The sequence below is a fragment of the Vidua macroura genome, chromosome 15 (genome assembly GCF_024509145.1).
Source record: "Vidua macroura isolate BioBank_ID:100142 chromosome 15, ASM2450914v1, whole genome shotgun sequence".
NCBI classification, from domain to species: domain Eukaryota; kingdom Metazoa; phylum Chordata; class Aves; order Passeriformes; family Viduidae; genus Vidua; species Vidua macroura.
This window is the reverse complement of record NC_071585.1, coordinates 5,055,465-5,071,143: the sequence shown is the minus strand read 5'-3', so window position 1 is coordinate 5,071,143 and position 15,679 is coordinate 5,055,465. Positions and strand designations below refer to the sequence as shown.

Below are 15,679 nucleotides of genomic sequence, written 5' to 3'. Positions count from 1 at the left end.
GGGCACCACAGTATAAACAAAGACATGAAACCATTAGAGAGTGTCCAGGGGATGGTGAAGGGTCTGGAGGGGAAGCTGCTTGAGGAGTGGCTGAGAGCACTTGGTTTGCTCAGCATGGAGAAGAGGAGACTGAGGGGAGACCTCATTGTGGTCTGCAACTTCCTCGTGAGGGGAAGCAGAGGGACAGGTACCATGAGCATGGCAGGACTTGAGGAAACAGCACAAGGCTGAGCCTGGAGGTTTACGCTGGATAGAGGTGGAAGTTTTTTCAGCCAGAGTGTGCTGGGCACTGCCCAGGCTCCCCAGGGAATGGTTATGGCCCCGAGGTTGCCAGAGCTCCAGGAGTGCTTGGACAATGCTCTCGGGGATGCACAGGGGGGATTGTTGGTGTGTCTGTGCAGGGACAGGGACTGGACTGGGTGATCCCTGTGGGTCCTTTCCAGCTCAGCATATTCCATGGTTCTGTGATCCCAGCATGACTGTGCCCCTCTCAGGGATGGGGGCAGCTCCATCTAGTTCAGCATGTAGCACTGTGCCCTCCCTCTTCCCTACCTGTGCTGCTCCCACATGAACCACAACAGTTAAATAAAAGCAGATGCTGTTTTCAGAGAGGGGGAAAGTGTTAACCCTGGTGTTTAACTTAACATTGCCAACACGTTTCCTACAGCACTTTCATCTCTGTTATCTCCAGAGAGTGGCTTGTATCTGACCTTGCTCTGCATTTTTACCCTTGTGCATCTTTGATTTGATCAACTCAGAGCAGCACATATTGGGTACTCAGGCTGAGGAAACAGCTTGATCCACAGGGAAGAACATGGGATAAGGGATAGCAATCACAAGCATTGAGATTCTATTTTGTTTTCAGGTAATCTCTGTTTTCTATACAAACACACTTTTGCTACACAGTCTAGATTAAGAACTGTAAAAATAAACCCTTCAGTGAAAGTTTATTGAGAAAATTTCACAGTTCCATGTTGTGAAGCTCTGAGTTCTTTAAATTAAGAGCAGAGCAGCAGAGCTTTAAATTAAATTGAAATTTTCTGAGAGAATAGTGATTGAATCACTGCTTTATGTGGCAAAGGCAGTGCGTTGAAAGGGAAATGCAACAGCAGGTAAATTAGAGGTGTTAGTGGCTTACATGGCTTTTACAAAAATGTTCCCACCCCATTCTTACTGCATACCAGACTTATAGGTCATATTTAGGGGGAATTACGTTAGTTGTTAAATGTTGATTTTATGTTGAAGGCTTATATATAAGTTGAAGGCTATATCTTCTGGTTGAAGGCTTTTTTCCTAAAATTCCTCTTAACCATGAGTGACTGTAAGACGTTAATATGGGAGTACCAGCTGGTTCTCAGTGCCTCCAGATGATGCTCAGAGCTTAGTGTAACACTTTGTCTGTCCCCTCCTTAATTACCTTTGGGGAGGGAGGACTTGCTGGGAAGCTGTCCAGCCTCTTGCAGTGGGTTGCAGAGCTGCTCTGTGTCCCCCTTTGGCTCCCTGTGATGTGCTGCTGGCGTGTGGCAGTCGGGTGCAGCTCTGTAGGTGCTTGCTGACCCCTTGCTCTCGGTGTGTGCCTGCCTGGAGGGACTGTGGTGTTGTGCAGTGTGTCCTGTGCTTCCTGCCACAAGGCTTCTCTGGGAAGGCAGACTCAGCCCCCTTCCATCCATCCATCCATACACACACCATGCAGAGCACTGGGCTTGTGTGATGGATCTCTGGGCCTCTGGCATATTGTGCTTTTGGCAGCTGGGGATGTGAGGCACCTGCAGGATTAATCCCTCCTGGCTTCTGCCTCCCTGCAGTGCTGTTTGGTTTGTAGTTTTGTTGGTGCAAGCTGAACCTCATTAACTCCGAGTCAAAGGGAGGAAAGGGATGTGGTGTTGGTGATTAAAATCTGTGTGGCCACTCAAGGAGTGGGTACTCTCAGCTTTGTGTTTAGCCATACAAGCCTTCAGAGTGTTGCTGCCTGTGGTCTGTAATAGAAAAACTCATCAGAGCAGTGCTGTGGAAATACTTCCTTGTTTGGACGGAGTGGGTTACATGTTTTCTGATACTGAGAAACTAATCTTGTTTGTCATTAATGAAACAGAGCATATTGCAATGCAAATGAGAGAAGTTGCATGACAAGTGGTCCCACAGCCCTCAGCACTTGCTATTGATTGTTCAGTCTTACTTATTCATGCTATGCAAATTGCATTTCTCATCTTGCTCCTTCTTGTCTACATATTTTTGGTACAGGACTTGCCTGCAAACAGTCTTGTTCTTTCACTGGAGAGGCAGGAATTGTTTCTGGCAAAGTTCTTAATGTTCCTTTGTCAAGCGAGTACTGGCTGAGCCAGGCAAGGCTGCAGAGCTGTGGCAGAATGAATTCATCTTGCTCTAACTTCAGATGGAGAAAGGGAAGAGTTACTGGTGTATTATTTGATAAGAACAAAGGCTTTAAAATAGTTTTCAGTTCTCTTTGGTTTTGATACTGAAGCCCTTGTGGCATTTGTTTTCTGGTCAGTTGTTTGGAACAAGGCATGTGGGAGTGTTCTTTTATTAATGCTAAATATTATTTTGCATTTCAGGTATACTAAACCACTGACCTTTGCTGACTGCATCAGTGATGAGTTGCCCTTAGGATGGGAAGAAGCTTATGACCCTCAGGTCGGAGTCTATTACATAGACCACAACACCAGTAAGTGACATGCTACTGTGTTTTTGCAGAGCAATTTGTGCCTCTGTTAAAGTATACTAAACACAAAACCACAGAGTTGCTAACAGCATGTTTTAGAGTTGATGAGATCTGCAGCTCGTGGAATCAAATCCTCTCCTTCTCCATCATACAAAGTACTTCCCTCTCTAAGCAGGAATTTGAGACCTTTTGAGTTGCAATCTTCTAGTTGGCAGCCACGTTGAAGCCAATACTATGGACACACCTCTGTCAGATTCGGTTCTGCTGAGGACTCCCAACTGGGTAGCAGTGATCTGGAGTTTGTTCTTAGGCTGGAATTTGTCCCTGTGGCAAGACCATCAGAAACAGTGCAAAGGTCTTGTGTTGACTCCCCTGGCAGGGGTGAACTGAATGAGCACGAGCTCCCTTGGCTGCAGGAGCTCACACTGCCTTTGCTGGAGACAAAACCCTCAAGTAAGCTTGGGATGTCCTGTTCAGGGTTCAGGCTTGGGGTGTCTTTATCCTGTGTCCTCAAGCTAAGCCACTGCTTACACCCTTTGCTAGATTGCTTGATAGGCCAAAAGAGTTAATTTTGTAAGCTCATTGGAATTATGAGAAAATTCAGCATTTGTTATATCATTACAGACATTACTAGAATAACTGTAATGGGTTATGCTAGAACAAATCCCCTGAAAAAGTAATAAGCAAAACAAATAAGTGACTTTGGTTCTCTTTACAGAACAGCTCCAGCAGCAGCCCAGAAATTCACAGCACAACCATGTCCAGGCCCTTTTAGGGGAGCTTGTTTGCAACTCGTGCTGAGAGAAACTTTTAAAAGACAAAAGTGTCTGTTGTGGGTTTTTTTTAAATCTACTTCTATACTTCTACAACGTCAACTGAGAACTTTTTTTTTTTTTTTTTAGAAAATGACATTATTTTTTTTTAATAAAGATATGGAAGTCTGGTGCATTTTTCCCCCCTTGGGTATTTTCATCTTCACACCTTTCCCTTTTTCAAAACTGCCACAATTTCACCTGGCCTGAGACTGCACCCTCCAAGCTTTAGCAACTTCTTTCGGGTGTTAAAAATGCAGAATGAAAAAAGCCTATTCCCAAAAGGCCTAGCTGACCCCCACAATACAAAGATTGTAAGTTTCCAAATGTAAAGGTGACACAAATATTTTTATTTAGAACTTATGTAAATCCTGTGATTTTAGGATGACATATCTTTAAACAGCTTCATCCTAAGTATTTTTCTGTGAGGTAGGGTATGTTGATTTTTCTTTTTATTGGAAAGGGTAGGCAAGTCTACAGGATCACACAAAGGAGATCTGCAGGGGAGAGGAGTGGACAAACTTTGCTTTAGAAGGTGCTGAGTTGCAAGGCACAAATTTGGATCTCCTACAGGTCTGTAAGACCAGGTCTGGTGTCCATTTCACAATCTAGGAATGGGAAAATAGCCTTGACCTGAAGCTGTGGGACATGGAAGCCTGTTGGACCCCTGAAGTATTTCAGTTAGCAGAAACTCCATCATTCTTAAGTTTGAGGTTGGACTCAATGATCCTGAAGGCCTTTTCCAGCCTGAATGGTTGAATGCAGTTGGGACAAACCAAACATGGTTTTATTTATACATTTGAGTTGGTGCAGGGTGAACGTGCAAAGGTCTGGTTGCAGGTCTGGGGCAGTTACTCCTGGTCTGTGCCTCTCACAGGCACCACAGGATTCAGGGGCAGGCAGAGAATCCTTCCAACTGTGCTGACACCTGCTTAATAACAGTGCCTTTCAAAAAGTTCCACTTCTGTGGGATGTCAGAGGCCTCAATATTGAAATGAGAATTTCAACTGAAAAGTTAAAAAGAAGAGGAACAAACTCATGACATGTTTCTTGTGCCAGCTCTAATCCAGATCATGACAGAGCAGAACACATCCATTTACCTTAACCTAATCAAGCAGCTCATCTTTGTGGTGTATGTTGAAGTGTCCTCTGGAGAGTGTCCAAAACCTTCTTCCTCTCCAAGGTCTCTGGCAGGTTCCCTGGCAGGAAGGAACTGCTGAGGGTGGGAAAGGAATGGAGCCATGTTGGGTCTTGCTCCTACTGCACAAGTATTTGACACTAATTATCAGAAACGAGCCCAAGGATAGACTTAAATGAACTCTAAAGGCAGGAGCCATTAAAAGAAGCAAGATGGAGAACAACTGTAACCACCTCTCTGAGGGAAAATAAATATAATTAAATTGAATTGAGTACCCAGAATATTCCTAATACACTATTAATAGCCTTGAGTGTGCCTCTCTGGGAGAACTTTGGAGTGTGATTTGCACAAAGGAATGATGCTGATGCAAGCATCATAAACCTACATTCCTCCGACATGAAGCAAGCAGATTTATTTATGACAAGCTCAACACTGAATTAGGAATTCATGAGACAACAAATGATGTAATAGCCTGCATTTCTATAGTTCTTTCATCTCACTTCTGAATGTATTTTGCATTTCTCAGTAGCTCAGTGAAAGCCCTTGGCCAACACTTTCATTGATTGGTTTTGCATGTTTGAAAACGAAAGCTCAGAGCTGCAATCAAGGGGTAACAGTTAGTGCTTTGATTACTGAAAAGGTTGAGGTGAATATTTAGAATAAATCTGGACACAAAGCATTTCAATACCTCAGTGTGTTAGCCATCCTCTCTGTGAGCTGTCTGCTGAGCATTCCCTGGGTCAGATTGTGGATGGGCTTGGAGCACTGGCAGTGCTTCACCACCTCACAGAGGTGTTCAGGGTTGGAGGCTTTTGCAGCCTTCCTCCTCATTGCTTATAACAGAGGAATTTTCCTGCAGCAGCTTCCACCACCCTTCTTGGGATTACAGGAAGAATGGGCTGCTTGTCTAAGGAAAAACTGGAATTAACTGGGCTTGAAGACTTATGTTGAGGTAGACTTAAAATCAAGTGTCCTGCATAAACTTCAAGAGCCATGGGTACTTTGCCAACATACTTTTTATGCTGGAAATTAGAGAGCCCTAAGTCAAAGTTGCTGGTGGCTGTGCAGTCGTGTCCAGGGAAGCTCATGTCTGGGAATGTGGGGGCAGCTCCCTGGATAACAGCAGACTTTCCCCTTCTGGTTCAACTGTGGAGAAAAGGCAGGTACTTCATCTGGGTGTGGGTGATGGTTATCTGGAAAATGAGAGTTGAGGGCAAGAATTGAGGCAGGAGCATGGGGATGTCAGTCTCCTACAGATTCTGTGTCCTCTGTGGCTTTCTTTTGCTCCCTCTAAGAGCACAGTGCTATCCATGAGGGCACCTACAGCTGGTACAAGCAGCTGCTTTTCCTCATATTATTTTGGGGCAGTTTTTTATGTCCAGGCCTAGCTTTAATATTAGATCAGCTGAAATATTGCTTCCTCTTGCAGGACCTGTAAAGGACTCAATTGAAATGCTTCTACAACCTATACTGGGTTTTTTGATGCATTTTGTGGCTTCTCCGAGTTTTGCCATGTAATTTGAATCGCCATGGGTTCCTTTGGGTCTTGAGGTATTGTTAGAAACAGCTTACTGCTGGAGTAGCTGATTAATTTTCTCCTCAGCATGATCATGAACAGCTTGTGAAAAGGATTGAGTGTCATCCCTTGGGTAAACCCCTTTATTTCTAGTTCTGCTGCTAAGAATATTGTCTAACTTCTCTTCCCCACATCCTGTGTACTGCAGTGCTGGTCTTATGCCTGACTCGCTTAAGAGCTGCTCATACCTTCCACTCTGGCAGCTTTTACTAAATATTTAAAGAGGCTCTTCAGATATGCAGATTAGATTCCCACTGATAGTTTCAAGCAAGTCCTTTTCATTAATTATTCATTATGTGGTAACTAGGCATCCTTATTCAAGCATGTTAGTTTAGACAGTTCAGAGCACTCGGTCAACTAAATATTGGAACCTGCTCCAAACAAGAACATGTAATAGCCTTGAAATAGAAATGAAAAATGTTTTGGGCATTTCTTCACAAAACAGAGACACACACTGACAATAAATTTACCTCGTTAGTATTAGGAGTAGCTGCATGTCTATGACCTTACTCCTTTTTCATGATTAGAAACCTGGAAAGCAATGTATTGGTTGTGTTGGGGTAACGGAGATAGAAGTGCTGTAACTGCTGCATTCTGTTACCCTAAACTCCACCTCCCACATCCTTCAGTCATTTACTGCTGTGCCTGCTTTCCCTAAAGGAGATATTTACTACTCTCTGAGATTCTGTTCATGTAATGTCATTTAAGATGCTTTCACAAATCTGTGATTTAATCAGACTTTATTTTTACTTACCTCTGGAATCAGAGTGAGCAGGTTTTCTTTCCCCTCTGCAATAAAAGCCACTTGGCAGCCAAAGAGGATGGGCAGAGTTGTAATTGCTTTCATGTTGTCAGGTGCAGTATAATGCAGTTATGTGGCAATGATATTTTCTGAAAGTTTTATCGGTGAAATAGTAGAGGCACTTTAATAGTAATGTTATAAAACAGTTGCAATAAAGATAAGTCTAACAGTCGATGTCAGTGTCTTAGAACTGTGTATGCATATTCTTGGGTGGATGTTTTTAAGAGCCAGAACCAGGGCAGCTTCAGCAGCAGAGGAGTTGGAGAGTTATATGACAGTTTTGTTGTGAATTATTCTATTCAGCATGGCAGAACTCATTGGAATTCATTGTGGGGCAACAGTTACCTTCCTTGGAAAAAAGCAAAATGTCATTATTCTACTTCTTTATTACAGGGATGGGGCAAGAGACTATTCTAAAATGTCATAAACAGTGGAGCTTTTCCAAGTAGCAGAACAAGCCTGCATTCTGTTGATGTTGCTTTCTCCTGTTTTCTCTCCCAGAAACGACTCAGATAGAAGACCCGCGGGTGCAATGGCGCCGGGAGCAGGAGCACATGCTGAAGGATTACCTTGTCCTGGCCCAGGAGGCCATTGCTGCCCAGAAGGAGATCTATCAAGTGAAACAGCAGAGGCTTGAACTGGCCCAGCAGGAGTATCGGCAGCTGCACGATGTTTGGGAGCACAAACTGGGCTCTCAGACCAGCTGTGAGTACTTAGTGAGCTCTTAACCAGCTCTTTCCTCAGCTGTGCACCCTGTAGGACAGTAAAAGGCATGAAGCTGGTCCTTGGATAGAGCACTGGGATGGTGTGCCATGTCACCCTTCATGTGTGATCAGTTTGTTTCAGAAATGGTATCTGCCCAGCACCTGATTGTTATGAAACACTCCTGTGTGTGGCTCAGTCACTGGAGTCACCGTGCAGATTTTCAAATGCTAAAATTGTGTTGTTTGGCTCAGTGTGTAAAAGTTAACTTACATGGTATTTTCCTTGATTGCCCTGTTTAAAGAACAGAAACACGGCAAGAAGGTCCATCTTGGACAGTATTCCCAGGCCCTTTTGTAGTTTTGTATCCCAGGTAGTTGAGTGATGCTCTAGTGGAGCTGAGGGTGTGTATTTTATGCCATGTTCCAAGTCAGCCCTGGTGGATTGCCTCTGTGTGTGTGAAGGACAGCAGTTTGTGCTCCATATTCTGTGTCACAACACATCAATACCAATGTCGCTTCACGATTTGGTGCAGAAATCTTTATAGAATGCTGTATTTCCTCCTTACTGGTACTAGTTAGGAGCTGGAAAATGTCCAGAACAGGATTTATTTCCTGCATGTATTCCAGAATTTTTGTTATAATCCTCAGTATTGGAGATTTTCTGTGTTCTTGCCAGCCAAGAACCTCCCCCGTTTCACTCTTGTGAGTTATATGTGATGATGGAGAATTCCACTGGCTAATCCTGTGCCTGGTGTTAAATTTTTTTAAGTAGTTTCCTGTCAATTGAAGGATTCTTGTTTGATAAGGGTGCTGTCCCTCGTCTCTAAAGAATTGGGCTTGCTCTTTTCTTAGGACTCCTCTACCCAGAGCAGTACACTGAGAACATGAGTTACGTGGGTGAGATGGGACCTGTCTTGAAAAATACAACCAAACAGAAATAACTAGAAATGCTTTCCCATGTTTTATAGGGCATAAACTGATGGCTGCAAGGATCAGAGTATCTCCCTTGCCTACAGCTACCTCTAACAACATTGCACATTGGGGAGCTTCTGTACCTTCTGAGGCAGAAGGGTTTAACTGCTGCTGAGAAGAGAGTTCTGCTCTTAATGGGACATTGATTTAATCTGGTGTGACACATTGTATAGTTGGTCATGTCCTCAAGGCTCTGAAAAGGCTTGCATCACATTTTTCAGTTTCTTCTCATTCTTTGCTTTTCTTTGTTTGTAAACATTCAGTGGATTGTTTGCTCAATGAGGAAGTCTGAAAAAAAAAAAACTAAGTAAACCTTCATGCAATGCCTGTCCCTTCAGTTCTGTTAAATGCCTTTGGAAATGCAGGAAGACACACTTTTGAATGGAGTGAACATGTTGGGGAGTTTGAGTTAAGTGTGTGAACCTGGAACAAATCCAGACTTTGGAGATTCAGGACATGCTTTGGCCCCTTCAGTCTGCACTTTTTGTGGAGTACTTGCCTGCACTACTGCCTTTCCCTGTCTTTGAGCAGTGAGATGTGGAAATTGGGTAACAGACCTACACCAGCAATGTGTGGAGGTCTGGGTGTGCAGGAGTGATGGGAGACCTCAGTCTGTGGTGGGCTGGTAAAAGTGTAGGGAGGAAGGCAGAGCTGCTAAACTGGCTCTGTATTTGTTCCAGTGCTTTCTGGCTCCTCATCAAGTTCCAAGTATGACCCCGAGATCCTCAAAGCAGAGATTGCTACTACAAAATCCAGGGTGAGTAATACAAATGTACCTTTGCTTGCCATGAGTAATGTTCAGGTATTTCCAGACCTCGTGGCAAATACTGAAAGGGGATGCCAAAGCAGTTGGGAGAGCTAATGTTGCCATTTAGGAGGTCATTTATCAGAATTTTCTAACGTTGCAGTCTTAGGAATTTGAAACAGTTTTTTTTTTTTTTCCCTTAGACTTTAGCCTGCCTTGGCAGCTGGCAGTGCAGGATGGCTGTGGGATGTGGAGCTGCATGCTGGCTCCTCCAGTTCTGGAGAGCTGGGGTCCTCCCCAGGGACGGGCAGCTGTTTTGTGCAGGGCTTAGTGCAGGCTGTCAGCAGGGGAGGGTGTGCTCTCATGCCGAGCTCAGCTTGGGAGGAAGAAAGGACTAAAGTAAAGTAGGTCAGTGTGGCCTCTGGAGGAATATAAAGCAGCAAGCTGTAGGGTCAGTGGATTTACAGTATGGACTGTCATCCTGCTGGGTTACTTGTGCAGTGGGGCCTTTTCGCTGGGGAGCTTGGAGGGTGGCTTCAGTCGCTGCAGGGTAACTCCTGTCCTGATGCTTAGCAGTTTTCTTAATGACTGGGAAGGTTTTAAACATTTCTGAGCAAAGTTGACATGTGTTTCATTGCTCTCTTTATTGAATTTTTCTCAACTTTTCCACTTATGTGGCTGGAATTTCCCTTGCGCCCCTTTTTAAGAGGTGTAATGGCAGCTACTGGATAAAGCCCTGGCCAGTGATAAAGTCCTGGTGAGGAGGCAGTCAGGGCTGTTTCCTGCTCTTGAGATGAGCTGAGTGCCTGGAAACTTTGTTTAGAGTACTGTCTACACTGAATAAGTTTTGAATAGAATGGGTAGCACTGTACCTAAATACTCATATAAAATAGCCTTCTAAAAATGTGACACCTTGCTGCAGGTTAATAAACTCAAGAGAGAAGTAGCTCACATGAAGCAAGAGCTCCAGTACAAAGAGCATGGATTTCAAACACTGAAGAAGTAAGTGTGTTCTCAAGATCTTTTTTTTTTTTTCAGAACATCTCTGGCTTGCAATGCATCCCCCACTACATTTATAAATAGCTGCCTAAATAACATAAGCTGAAATATGCTGCTGATGATATCTTTAGGCTGAAAGCAGTACACAACCATGGGGGAGTTCTCTCAAATCAGTGCCTGTGTGGGATTGACCACATTAGAACTGACTTCATGGCAAAAAGGTTTTGAACCAGGATCTCATCAGTTAACTGGTTTTCTGTTCTACTCAGTATTGCTCAGTATGGATGACACTACAGCCCATTGTCTTAATTATAAGAGCCATTGATTTAGGGCACTGAGAAAAAACTGGAGGTAGAGTGGAAGGGGAGGAAAAGTTTCAGGCACTTGCCTTTGTGTGATGAGACATCTTGCATCTTTCAGATAAATCTTTATTTTAAGGGTCAACCCTGGTAGAATTCCTTTGAGGAAAGGGAAGGATGAAGTGGTTTGTGATTAGGTTGTGCAAGCAAATACATCTGTGCACGTGAGTCTGTGCCTGGTTTTTGAAAACATGAGTGATAATAAGGTAATTCTCATAGATGGCTAAGCTGATCCTCTCTAGGTTAGGAACAAGGCAGCTAGCAGCAGTCTGCCCTAACACACTGTTTTGGGGGGGTTGTATGCACCTTTGTTCTCCCTTAGGAGTCAAAGAGATGATGATATTGCTGAAATCAGAGTTCTAGCTTAATGTACTGCTGAGTGGAGTAACTTAGGCAATGGGGAGTGGGCTCTTGTTCCTTTTGTTGTCCTTGTTGTAGTTTGGAGTGTGTTTTTGTTAAAAATCCATGTCAAGACACATGCATCTAGGATAATTCAATTAAATGGATGTTATTAAGTGTTAGCTTACTGTTTTTTTAAATTTTTATACAGAATTGACATGAAAATGTCTGATACTCAAGGTGGCTACAAACTTGATGAGGCACAAGCCATTTTAAGTGAAATGAAAGCTCTCAAGAAGGCCATCACATCAGGAGAGAAGGAAAAACAAGACCTCATTCAGGTATTGAAACAAGATGACTCATAGTATTTTGTGTCACCATTGCTAGGAGATTGAATTTCTGAGAAGTAATTTAAGTATTTTGTATTTCAGATACATAATTGAGGTTTTTATTAAACTAGTTCTGTGTTGTGGTTGGACCACAGCCTCTGCAGTTCTTCAGATGCTGGAAATGAGAAGTGTAAAATACAGTCCAGCCATGCCTAACCTCGAGTTTGCAGGATCTGAGTGGGCACAGCAGACATGGTCACATCTGAGTCATGGGGTTAGCCTGAAGTTATGTAGCTGCTGAGGTACTTTGGGCAGAAGTGAGCTCACCTCATGATTTTTTTTTGTGGTTTTAGAGCTTAGCCAGGTTAAAAGACAGCTTTGTGAATGACAGAGGATCCCAGTCAGACCTGTGGGCCAGCAGCGTGTCTGTGGAAAGCTCCAGCCCTCTGCTACCCCGGCAGTACCTGGATGTCAGCTCCCAGACAGATGTTTCAGGAAATGTGAGTAATGTGTGAGAAGCCTTGTGCTCGTGGAGACATTCCTCTGAACTGTGTGTAGAGCTACCTCACCGTGAGTTGCCAAGCATGGACAAGTTTCTGTGAAATCTTAACTTCTCCTGGTTTAAACTGCAGTGTGGCTTTGTTTCTGTGTGCAGTGTTAATGTATCACTGAGGGCAACCTGATATTTCCCCACACTGTCTCTATCAGAGGAGCCCAGTAGGAATAAAAGGGAAGGAAGTTTGATTTTGCTTGTAGGTGTAGATTGTGATACAAACACTCCTTTAGCTCTTTATACCAATAAGTTATGAGAGAAGAAACATTGAGCAGGTCTGTATGGGCTAAGCTCCAATGAGGACTCTTCCCCTAAGGGTGTTTGGCTTTCACTGGGTTACAAGGGGCAACAGCAGCTTGTGTGCAGATATTTTGATGTCACCAAAGTTGTACTGCTCATAAACCTTCAGTCCCACACATGCAAGGAGATCAGAAGTGTCAGGTTGGTCCCAGCCTTGGTAAGGACTCAATCAGTGCTGGGGGTACATCTTACTTCTCACAGGACAGCACAGAGCCTCTCCTGTGAGCCTTCACTTAGAGGTTTGCAGCCACTTTCAGTCAGCCACTCATGTTAGTAAAGATCTGCAGATCTGGGCGTGGTGGGATGTCCCTTGTCTTTAAGGCTTTACAGCCAAAGCAAGATGTCATCCAAACCAAAATGCAATGCAGCACTTAAGGATGCAAAGAGCATTTAAGAAGAAGGATTGCAAAGGTATTTGTATGTTCATAGAAATAGAAGCCCAAGACAGATGGGGTGGATTTTCTCTTCTTTCTAGGCCAGAAAGTGCCTTTGAATCTTGTTGGGGTTTAAGTATTTTAAGAAATAATGAAAAATGTATTTAAGTGCAGCATGGTCCTGTGTTGTGATTGGTTTAACTAGGAAATGACTGGTAACATCAAGTGTCACTTGTAACAGTGTCAAGGAAATATCAAAGGAGGAGTGGTTGCTAAGTTGCTGATTTGGTTTTTGTCTCAGTTTATTGGCAGCAGCAGTAACCAGCTGGCCGAGAAGGTGCGACTGCGGCTGCAGTATGAAGAGGCAAAGAGAAGGTAATTCTTTGGCCCATTGCCCTTTTTGGTGGTCACACAGCTCATTCTGAGGATAAATTTCACTAGAAGAGGTGCCACCAGACTGAAAGCCAGCATTGCTGCTAAGTAAATGTGGTCATTTTTGAGCCAGTGAGACAGTAGGCTTTTTGGGCCAGTGTTATCTTTCAAGAAATAAATAACCATCCTAGAAATTACTAAGGCGTGACTAATGCATAAAGAATTCAGTCTGGCCACACCTATGGGGACATAAGTGGTTCTGCTACCTGTTGCCAGTGCTTCCCCATTCCTAATAAGGAGACTGTACTGCAAGGCATCTCCTTACCTTATTTGAAATGAATGAATGCTTGCATGCCTAAGTGTGATAAGGGGAAATGTATATTGTGTTAATACCTTACATCAAAATATGGTCAATGCTGCAATTCCAGAGCTTATCTGTAAGAATGTAAGTTTTCACCTTTGCCCTCTGATCTCAAATGAATGAAGAATAGACTAAAAAAAAAAAATCTATCTACTTAACAGGCCAATTTAAGCAAAAGCTTTCCAGGATTTACTTTTTAATAGATAATAGCTAACACAACTGCACAGTTAAATGAAAAACCACCAAGAATTATTACTTAGACTTTGGCTGGCCTAGTCTTTGTTCAGTGATGTCACCACCATTGCTGGTGGTGACTTTCTTCACTTTTAACTGCTCTAGAGGGACTTTGCAACTCCAGAATAACAAAGTTCAGATGCGTGGTACGATCTGTGCCTGGGATATATGCAAAGAGAAGGCCTTTTCTCCAGCCTCTGGTTAGAAGTAAGAGCCTTAAGGCTGATGTTACTCATAATGCTCTCATTTTGGTGTACTGGAGTGGCCAGTAGGCCATGCTTCTCAGTGGCATAAAATTTGATCTGTGTCTGTGGCAGTTGTCAAAAACTGTGTGCCCAACTGATTCTGACACAAATTTATATTTCTTTTCGTAGGTGGAGCAATTTTATCAGAGCAGTTTATTTTGCCAGTCCAAGATTTGCCAAAACACCTTGACATTCAGATGATTCAGTGACTTTTAATAGCAACATTAAAAATACCATTCCTTCAGATGCAGTGGTTAATTTGGCATGTTAAAATTGCCTTTTACTTTTAAGCTTTGCTGAGGGCTTCAGTTTAATTCACACTGACTTTACACATTCAGATTGAAGAGGAATACTCTTCCTTTATCCTGTATCTTTTCCAAAGAGGGGAAAGTGAATAGTGACAAGCCTGCTCTTTTAATTTGCTCTTTATAAAGAGAGTGAATTTTATACACAGCAGAGTGGTTCATTTGAAGTGATGATGAGGGACATACAACACACCTTGCAGTTAAAGAATACTTGCTGCTCATACCCCATGTTTGTCTTAGGTTATCTAAAGGTTTTTCTCAAAGTTTAAAAAACATTTTCATGAGGAAAGATGGATCTAAATGGACATGAATAGTTGATGCTAAAATGGAAAGATCTCCAGCTATCAAAGTACCATGGTTTTGGCACAGTATTTAGTAGGAGCTCCAGAAACAAATACCTCAACTGGTTTAAGGCTGGAACAATACTATGGCTATAGTGACTCACAAGGAACCTTCTGTTCCTGTGAAAATTCTTCCTTGTGATGTTTGAAGTGTTTCCTGTCCCCACAGCAGCATTAAAATGTTCCAAAAACACAATAGAAGACTAAGTACTTTGCCCACGCACGAACTGTGAAGGAGCCAAGTGATGGAAGTACATGTGTTGTATTAGCTCTGCAGTATCTTGAAAGCTAAAATTTAAGGTTTGCAATCAAGATGGTCCCATATTAATTAGTTTAGAACTACTAGATCTGTAAGGGGCTGCTACTTTGAAAGCAGGCTCTGGCAGAAACTGTTTGCTGTGGACCAGACTAAAAGCTCAGATGTGGGTGAGTATCTGACTGAACTTGACCACACCAGAGCTGCCAGGACCCAGTTCCCTTCCCCACCATTATGTCCTTCCCTGTCACTGCTCAGGCAGACAACAGACCCCTAGAGCAGATAATATAAAACCCAAAAAAAGACACAGGGCAGCTACAGTGACAAACCTTTGGCTTAATTCTATCCAAAACTGTGAATGGTATCGTGTCAAAAAGGTTGTCATTGCTACATCTCAGCAAGGAGAATCTGCTGCAGCATAAATGTAATCAGAGATGCAATTAAATTATGTTGTACAACTTCAGACATGTAGCAGTAACTCAGTTGTGCAGCACTTGCACCATGCACTGTTCTAATTTCTTCAGCAGTTAACCTTTCAGCTTGGGTTCTGTGTGACTGGTGGTGACTCAGGGATTTTAGTAGTATGTTTTTTTAATCTCCTAAAATGAAATATTTTAATTTCGCATTAAGCAACATTACAACGATGGTGGGTATTTGACTGGTCAGTTTTTAAACCACACCTCCCACTTAGTTTGTGGGTTTTTTTCTCAAGAACAGAAGCTTATCTGATACAGGATTATTAATTACTGGTTGTAGATACACATCTTATGCTCCTGTGGAGATGCATGTGCTCTGAACAATCTCTGGAGAGACTAAAAATTTTACGTGCTATGCCTGTGTTGTATAATAATAGGAAGTACTAACTTTCCCTAATTAACGAAAA

The 15,679-nt window shown here is 42.9% G+C and overlaps 1 protein-coding gene across 2 annotated transcripts in view; it reads left to right on the top strand.

Annotated features, from left to right (window-relative positions):
- The window catches only part of WWC1 (WW and C2 domain containing 1), a 66,592-nt gene that overhangs the window by 28,074 nt on the left and 22,839 nt on the right, over positions 1-15,679 (top strand). For both annotated transcript variants that reach the window (XM_053991012.1, XM_053991013.1), the window contains exons 2-8: positions 2,574-2,683; positions 7,510-7,713; positions 9,365-9,441; positions 10,352-10,431; positions 11,338-11,467; positions 11,809-11,955; positions 12,984-13,057. In XM_053991012.1, coding sequence (XP_053846987.1) covers positions 2,574-2,683; positions 7,510-7,713; positions 9,365-9,441; positions 10,352-10,431; positions 11,338-11,467; positions 11,809-11,955; positions 12,984-13,057 — 822 coding nt within the window. The remainder of the gene's footprint in view (positions 1-2,573; positions 2,684-7,509; positions 7,714-9,364; positions 9,442-10,351; positions 10,432-11,337; positions 11,468-11,808; positions 11,956-12,983; positions 13,058-15,679) is intronic.